Raw genomic sequence first — 9,402 nt, forward strand, 5'->3', positions numbered from 1 at the left:
ACCAACTCTTCTTCTTCTTCTTCTTTGGTTCCATGTGTTCTTGATCACATGACCGCAGGACACATGGAGCTCAAGAAAGGACAAATAGACAGCATAGCTGTTTCCACTTGCAAAAATGACATGGAGGGAATCCTGAAACCCCTTCTTCCACCTCCACACAAAGCAGTGGAGACCTTTGTAAAGGTGAATTCCCCCTCTGTGCATGTGCAGTTGTGAGTCATCCTGGAGGATCCCCAATATGACTCATGTCCATAATGTACAGATAGCCCTTAGAGGTATAGTTCCTCTGAACGTGGAGAGACATTTAGGTCCAAACTACATTACACTTTTGGACACAAGTTGGGTCGGTGTTTCACCATAGCCAGATGACAAACACTGCAAAGCCCAATTTGGGTCAAGACCATGACAAATATGCTATGGGTTACCAACCAGCCAGGAGAAAAATGTCCTGCCCCTTTCACAGAGGTGTAATAAGTGAAAACAGGCAGTTCAATCTTTTAACGGCACAGAGGTAAACCCATCCCCTGGTATTTACTGCAGATCAAATTGATATTAAAGGAACAGCTAGAGGGTACAGGTAAAAAGTTGGCAACGTTGCCAACCACTAGCAATCAGCAGGCGAGGGAAGGGGCGGGAATTGAGGGAATGACATCATGGTGTCACTTCCAGCAAACACCTGGACGTGACATCACTGTGCCAACATGATGCCCTAGGATTTGTCCAAAACTCTATGGTAAAACCATAGAACTTTGGGTGAATCCTAGAGTGTTGCACCTTCACGGTGATGTCACTTCTGGATATTCGCTGTAAGTGACATTGCACTGTTAGTGCAAACAATGATTTCCCAAGCCATTTTTCCTCCACTGCTCATCAAGCAGCGGTGGGCAGCAGGTAGAAGGTGGGAGCTCTCCCACTGAAGCAGGAGACCCTGGACTGCCTAATAGTGCACAAGGGGAAGCCTCAGCCTCTGCACCCTTTTCCTGACGTGAAACGTCCAGAGGTCATTTGCCCCATGGGGCCACCTGCACATACACTAAATACTGCACAGGCAAGTAACAAAAACTCGCACTGAATACCTATACCTGCAGCTCCCCCCTCATGGGGCTATTTAGGGTTGTAGAATAATGCGGGGGGGGGGGCTGAAGTCCCTCCCCCGCTGCAGTCCCAACCCAAATTGGGTTTTTTAAGCAAGTTAGAATAATGTTTCCATTAGGACTGAACCGAAATGGTGAGAAATGTTTCATGAAAAAGTCACACAATATAAATTGCATCTGCCTTTTTTTTCCAACAATTTGTAGGGGGCTCCAAAGAGAACAAGACTTTGCAACCATACAAGGTGGTGGAAAGTGCTCTCATAGGTTACGGCTGACTTATGGCAGCCCCATAGGGTTTTCAAGGCAAGAGGAGAACAGAGGTGATTTGCCGATGCTTGTCTCTCCCTGACAACCCTGGACTTCCTTGGTGGTCGCACATCCCATCCAAGTGCTAACCAGGGCTGACCCTGTGTGATGAGACACACATTTGGCTAGGTAGACACTACAAAACCAGTTCTCCATATTAGAGGCCACTGCTGTTAACCACTACACCAAGCTGAGCTGTACTTGCAGACAGAGGCTGTATTTTGCCCAAGAATCTTCCAGCCATTGTGCACATTTTGAAAAGATAAGCGAGGGTTATGGGGCTTACCCAGAGCCCCCTTTTGCTGTTCCAGGTGGGGACAGAGGCAGGAGGAACCTGGAGGAGGCTTGGGGGGCCACTGGAAAGCAAGACGCATTCTGCATGCTGCTCCTTGAGAGCCAGCGTGGTGTAGTGGTTAGGAGCGGTGGTTTGGAGCAGTGGAGTCTGATCTGGAGAACTGGGTTTGATTCCCCACTCCTCCACATGAGCGGCGGCGGCTAATCTGGTGAACTAGATTTGTTTCCCCACTCCTACACATGAAGTCAGCTGGGTGACCTTGAGCAAGTTACAGCTCTCTTAGAGCTCTCTCAGCCCCACCAACCTCACAAGGTGTCTGTTGTGGGGGGTTGCCAGGTCCCTCTTCTCAACCGGCGATTTTGGGAATGGAAGAGAGGGCGGGGTTTGGGGAGGGGAGGGACTTCAATGCCATAGAGTCCAATTGCCAAAGCGGCCATTTTTCTCCAGGTGAACTGATCTCTATCGGCTGGAGATCAGTTGAATTAGCAGGAGATCTCCTGCTACTACCTGGAGCCCACGTGCTGTATCATTGCTACAGTCACTACCTTGCAGTTGGCAACCCTAAGCGGAAGGGAAGGTGATTGTAAGCCGGTTTGAGTCTCTCTTAAGTGGTAGAGAAAGTCGGCATATAAAAACCAACTCTTCTTCTTCCTTCCCCACTGCTCAGCTCCTGGCTCAGCAGGCTTGCTGGCCAATCGGGATCCTCTCTGTAGGCTCAAACGAGCCTACCAGCAGTTGGGTGGAGTGGAGGACAGATGCTGGAGGGAAAGTTTTCCCTCCGGTACATCCTCCCTGGATAAATTAGGCGCTGCTGCGGCATAGACGGCAGTTCGCCGAATGGTTTTGTCCCAACTCTCCCTCCCTTTAAAAATAAATAAATGTTTTTTCAATGTTAGTTACCACAACTGCGGTGGTAAGCATGGGACTGGTTTCATTTTGGGGGGTGAAACGGTCTGCATGCCCCTTTCCCCCATGATTTGGGGATCCAAATAAGGGATTTGGGGGGAGGCTCATGCCCAGCTCGGGGGCTGTGCAGGGAGCCTCCTCTCAAGTGGCGGGGGAACCACCAAATGGCTCATGCCCAGGTAATTATCCCAATACTGCCATCCTGCACTACTAGGGTTGCCAGGTCCCTCTTTGCCACCAGCAGGAGGTTTTGGAGGCGGAGCCTGAGGAGGGTGGGGTTTGGGGAGGGGAGGGACTTCCATGCCATAGAGTCCAATGGCCAAAGCGGCCATTTTCTCCAGGTGAACGAATCTCTATTGGCTGGAGGTCAGTTGTAATAGCGGGAGATCTTCTGCTACCACCTGGCGGTTGGCAACCCTACGTGCTACTCTCAGCAGGCTTGCTGAGGTAGGATGTTTACATCAGCCATGTTGGGGTCAGCCCATGTTCCGGGTTCCAGTTCCCATGCTGCACCAATTGTAGTGATCAGGTTTAGCCAATAAAACCGGCCATTTACTTCCAAAGGTACTGTTGTGGTTTTGTGTTATTATGGGGAAGTGGGATTTAAAGGGTTTGGATGACTCTGCCTCCATCACCAGCTTGCCTTGGGACAGCAAAATCTTTTACTCTTTCAGAAATATGCCCTGGAGAACAGCTTAGATGAAACCAGATCTCGCTACTCCTATCAACTCCAAAGTATCCAACACGTCATCTCCAAATGTGAAGAAGAGCTCGCTGATCTCCGCCACGATGTCAAGCGTCAAAATAACCAGTACAAAGTACTCCTGGGAATAAAAACTCGCCTGGAAAAAGAGATTTCCACTTATCGCCAGCTGCTGGAAGGAAAGATCAGTGGGTAAGGCAAAATTAGCTGCAGGCAGGAAAATAAAAGAGGAATCAATGCCCACAACCTAGGTGTGAATGATGAGGGCATTCATGCACAGACAGTGCATGGCAGACAAAATTGAGATTAGTGAAGAAACAAATCCAAAAATTTAAGAAAGATGTAGACAAGCTGGAATGTGTCCAGAGGAGGGCAACAAAGATGGTGAGGAGTCTGGAGACCAAGTCCTATGAGGAAAGGTTGAAGGAGCTGGGTATGTTTAGCCTGAAGAGGAGAAGACTGAGGGGATATGATAACCATCTTCAAGTACTTGAGGGACTGTCATATAGAGGATGGTGCCAAGTTGTTTTCTGTTGCCCAAGAAGGTCGGACCAGAACCAACGGGTTGAAATTAAATCAAAAGAGTTTCCATCTAGACATTAGGAAGAATTTTCTAACAGTTAGAGCGGTTCCTCAGTGGAACAGGCTTCCTCGGGAGGTGGTAAACTCTCATCATCATCATTCCTTTATTGGCATAAAAACATAATACCCAAAGGATACAAAAGGAATGGAGATTTCCACTATTGAAAAAAACCCGAATGATTGCTAATGAGCTGAGTTCTGCTGATTTAGTTGCAAATTGATAATGGGTTTTCCAAGATGCATTATGATGGAAATAAATGCCTAAATATTTAAAATATTTGACCTGCTCAGGTGAGTTGCCAACAATTATCCATTTAAGTGGTTTCCAGGACTTTGAAAATACCAGGACCTTGGATTTTGCATAGTTCCACACCAGACCACTTGCAGTACAATACTCATGGCACCGGTTTAGTAATCTCTTTAAGCCAACCCTTGAACATGACAATAGCACAGCATCGTCAGCGTAAAGTAACAGGGGAGTATGTCTGGAGCTGAGTTTGGGACTGGCTGTCAACCTCTCTTAACGCAGTAGCTAGATCATTTAGGAAGAGGTTGAAAAGAGTCGGAGCCAGGATACAGCCCTGCTTAACCCCTTTATTGATATTGATTTTCGGGGATAGTTTGCCTGGCGGTGTGCACTTGACTTGACAACTTGTGTTGGTATACAACCCGCTGATTAGGAATACTAATCTCTTGTCGATGATCATGCTCATTAACTTATCCCATAGAAGGTTTCTTGGAATGGAATCAAATGCTTCCTTAAGGGTGGTAAGCTCTCCTTCCATGGAGGTTTTTAAGAAGAGGTTAGATGGCCAACTGTCAGCAATGCTGATTCTGTGACCTTAGGCAGATGATGAGAGGGAGAGCATCTTGGCCATCTTCTGGTCACTGGGGGTGTGGGGGGGTAGTTGTGAATTTCCTGCATTGTGCAGGGGGTTGGACTAGATGACCCTGGTGGTACCTTCCAACTCTATGATTCTATGAAATAGGCCTCCGGCAGGCCCTTACTATATTTGCATCCATAGCTTATATGTGGGGTCCCACATGTGCCTTAAAGGATTACTTTTAGGTGGCTCAGGACTCTTATGGATTTTACAAGACATTCCCAGTGCAATCTTTACTCCAGTCTAAGCACATTGATTTCAGATATCTTAGACTGGAGTAATTCTGAATCGGATTGCCTTTATATGGCAGGAGATACAGTACAAACACACACACCCTTTCATCAGCTATATTCACTGCTGACCATTTTTAATGGGGTTTTTTTTTTTAATGACAGGGCAGGAAAGATGTGTACCCAGCAGTTTCTTGAAGATTCACAGCTGACAGGGATTTCACTACATGCTGCTCCCCTAACCATGTATACTGCGGGCAGAAGCAAATTTAAAACTAGCCTGGGCTATACACTACACACGCCCAGAGCTAAATAAAAATTATGTAGCTTTTAAAAGCTTGCCTACGTGCCCGATTTCTCTCACGTGTGGCAAAACAGAGACGTATGAGGAGATGCAATCTGGATGCATCCAAAATTAAGGTTCCTTCAACATTTTTTTTCCAAGGGCTCCAGCACCATTAAAATGTTGGACTTGAAAAGCAACTTTCAATCCTAACCACAGCTTATAAATCATTGCCTTTGGACCTTAAATTATACTGTTTACCATAACCACTCCCTAGAAGCAGGAATCGCCTTAGAAAAGAGGTCGCCAATGGATTTTTAAAAAAAATTATTAGTTTTACCAGACAACATGAAAAATACCCAGTAGGGCCTATATCAATGGTTCCCAAACTTTTTGGGCTACTGCCCCCTTGGTTCCACAAACTCAACCCCAGCGCCCCCTACCCTATCCAACAACACAGTTGAAGAGGCCCCCATCTAGCACCCCCCTGCTGCCCCCTAGCCTCTTAGTGCCCCCCTAGGAAATCTCACTGCCCCCCAGGGGGTGGTACTGCCCACTTTGGGAACCATTGGTCTATATTCTACATACAAATATTGCATACATTAAATATGAAACAATATGTATACTTATAACTTCACAAGGGTTTCAAACATCAATTTATTCACATTGCTTACTTAAACCAACACTTCCGTTTTCACCTAGAGAATCTTATGAAAGACAACGGTACTGCGTACTGATTTATTCTGCTTTTCTTTTATCGCTTTACAGGACGACAGGCTCTGGGTCAAGTTTTAAAGGTAAATGCTTCTTGTCCTGATGCTGGTTGAAAAGCTTGCAGTTTCTGGGTCTGATTATGGTCACAGCAGAGTAGAACTAATATCTGTGGAAAGCTGGAGCAGACCCCCAGCAAGCCCACCATTTAAGGAATTGAACATCACCCGACTCCGAGTATGAGCAAGTTGGACGTGTGTTCCACTTCACCGGAGATTAGGGTTGCCAGCTCTGGGTTGGGATATACCTGGAGATTTTCAGGGTAGAGCAAGGGGGGCATGGTTTTGGGAGGGGTGAGACCTTAACGTGGTATAATGCCACAGAGTCCATCCTCCAAAGCAGCCATTTTCTCCAGAGATACTGATCTTGGTTGTCTGGAAGTTGGCAACCCTAAGGAGCTACTTCCATGATATTTAGCCATTGGCAACCCATCTATTTGAACTAAGACTCAAATTATTGTCGAAGGCTTTCACGGTCAGAGTTCATCGGTTCTTGTAGGCTATCCAGGCTGTGTGACCGTGGTCTTGGTATTTTCTTTCCTGACGTTTTGCCAGCAGCTGTGGCAGGCATCTTCACAGGAGTCAGTGTCCTTCAGTGTTACTCCTCTGAAGATGCCTGCCACAGCTGCTGGCGAAACGTCAGGAAACAAAATACCAAGACCACAGTCGCACAGCCCGGATATCCTACAAGAACCAATAAGACTCAAATGTTCTTTGTAACTGGACGAACAAAACATTTGTTGTGAGAACATCAAGGAAGTGCTGTACCACCCACTCTCTAGAATCCCTGCCTTAGGACCCCTGCTGCCTTGACTAAACCTGAACAGGTAGGGCACACCTGTTACATAGGTTTGAAATGCTGCCTTTGTGCTTTGGCCATCCCATTGGTTTATGCTGGTGTAGGCAGTTTGTGAAGTATCCTGGTCTCAGGCAGTTCAGGGCTTTCGGGATAAGAATCAGCGATTTGCATTGTGCCCGGACACAGACTGGCAAGTACTGTAATCCTTTAAGAGCAGGCAGGTTATGATCGCTACAGCCCACAGCAATTAGCAGCCTTTCTGTGCCACTTGAAGTCTCCAGACAGTCTTCAAAGACAGCCCCACATGCATCACAGTGAATTGCAGTAATCTATCCTATCGTATTTTGTCACATTATGAGAAGACAAGAGTCACTGGAAAAGACAGTCATGCTAGGAAAAGTTCAGGGCAGCAGGAAAAGAGGAAGACCCAACAAGAGATGGATGGGACTCAACAAAGGAAGTCACATCCCTTAATTTGCAAGATCTGAGCAAGGCTGTCAAAGATAAGACATTTTGGAGGACACTGATTCATAGGGTCGTCATGAGTTGGAAGCGACTTGACTGCACTTAACACACACACACATCCTGGATGTGCTCAGAGCACAGGCAACCATGGCCAAACTTCGCTTTCTGGGTCCTAACTGGTAAACCAACCAATGCTGATTAAAAGTTCTACATTCTCCAGAAGAGTATTGAGCCTCTATTCAGTGGCATGCATCTAATAGCATGCCAAGATAAGAACTTGCTATTTGGGGAAGGGGGGGGATGCAACCCTGTCCAAAAGAGGCAGACTTCTTAATCCCTGATTGGCTACATTCTCAACCAATTTCACTTGGGACTGAGCTTTTTGGCCCTCACCCAGCCTGTTATTGCCTCCAGACACTCACTGAGAACAACCATTGACTCACCTAACTTGGTTAACAAGAAGAAATGCAGGCACATGCCATCCTCATACTGATGGTATCTCACTCCACATCCCCAGGTGGCCTCTCTCAGACAATCAGGTATATATTAAATAGCATGGGAATCAGGATAGAACCCTGCAGGACTCCACAGCACAAGTGCCATGGAGCCAAACTGCTGTTACCCAGCGCCACTTTCTGAAACCAACCAAGCACACAGAAACGGAGCCCCATGAACCTGATAGCCATCTTGGACTACCAGTCCAGAAGAACAGCATAGCTGCTGCTGAGAGGTGCAGGAAAACCAAGTCACTCTCCCTGTTTCTCCCCTGACAAAGGCCATCCATTAGCATGATCGAGACTGCTTCAAGTACCCTAAAATACATATAGGCCATTTATGCAGGGTAGTTTTTGATGCTCGCTCAAAGCTGCTCTTTTAAATCTCCCCTTTAAAATGACTACTCACTGTCCCGATGCAAGAGGAGAAAGTAAAACAAATTCCACCACCCCCTCCTCTGGCCTGCTCCTTCGTTCCTTCATTTGCATAGCCATTAGCAATGGTCTTTTGCGTAGATAAGCCACGGCTGTGATTTTTCATGGTTCCTTCAGTAAAGGGGAGAAGCAAATACAAAAGTTCTCGTTAAAAGGGCTCTTAAGAACTGCAAAGCAGGTATGCGCCGGCTTCGCAGTGACGGCTGGAATGACATTCAGCGTGAGGAAATAAAAAAAAAATATGCAGGGCGCTTCAGCCTGGAACACGCTGCTAATTACCAAGCATAGAAAAGTTTGAAATTACTTTGGATAGGGCTCCCCATCCATAACTTTCACAGATCAGCATTCTGTACCATGTGTGGCTTGGCTTGCTGTCTGCTAGAGCTTACCTCTTTTACGAGACAAACTTTGTGTCCTCTGTTTTGACTGTAACATGTCAGGTTTTCAGATTTCTCCAACAATGAAAGTGGTTTAGGAGTGTATGGGACAAATTTCCACTTTCTAGGTCATACAAAAGAATCCTAAGATTTCTACTACCCTTGCAAGGTACTCAGTCCAAAGAACCATTATGTACATACATCTACTACTTCCCACATAATGATGTATCTCTAAATTTCTTCTAGAACATGAAGGTTCAAACAGCCAAAATCTCAAGAAAATTGTGCGAGACAGTGTGGACGGGCACGTTGTTGCCACACACACTGCTGAGATCAAAAGACAGGCGTGACCTCATCGATTTGAAGAACGAACATTCGTCTATACAGAAAAAACTACAGAATTTTCTGAATGTAAACACCTCTTTTAGGTATCTGTGCTCATCTTTTCTGCAATTTCAGAATGTAATTTAATTTAATATGAATGCAAATAATCTACCATTCTTCTTTTGTCTCTGACTTCTTTAAAGACCCCAAAGATGTCATTTAAAGACCACAAAAATTTCATTAAGTTACTATTGTTCCTGGTGCCTGGATTTTAAGTATAGCAATACATCAACAAAGAAGTGTGTTGAAATGCTGCATAGCTATATATTTAAAAAATATAGAAATGTAGTTTAAAGGAAGGGTATGGTGCCGGCTAGTCATGATGCTGCATAAATGTTTTCAAACAAATTTAACAGCAAACATTTTCAAAAGTGGGTGCACCTCTGGAGAGCTTA

The 9,402-nt window shown here is 45.8% G+C and overlaps 1 protein-coding gene across 1 annotated transcript in view; it reads left to right on the top strand.

Annotated features, from left to right (window-relative positions):
* Positions 1-8,974, top strand: part of LOC130490981 (keratin, type I cytoskeletal 23-like) — a 29,431-nt gene extending 20,457 nt beyond the window's left edge. Inside the window, exons 6-8 of the mRNA XM_056864806.1 lie at positions 3,276-3,496; positions 6,052-6,080; positions 8,870-8,974. Of these exons, the coding sequence (XP_056720784.1) occupies positions 3,276-3,496; positions 6,052-6,080; positions 8,870-8,973 (354 nt within the window). The 3' untranslated portion in view covers position 8,974. The remainder of the gene's footprint in view (positions 1-3,275; positions 3,497-6,051; positions 6,081-8,869) is intronic.
* Positions 8,975-9,402: the final 428 nt, after the last annotated feature.

Source organism: Euleptes europaea, chromosome 18, assembly GCF_029931775.1.
Source record: "Euleptes europaea isolate rEulEur1 chromosome 18, rEulEur1.hap1, whole genome shotgun sequence".
Classification (NCBI taxonomy): domain Eukaryota; kingdom Metazoa; phylum Chordata; class Lepidosauria; order Squamata; family Sphaerodactylidae; genus Euleptes; species Euleptes europaea.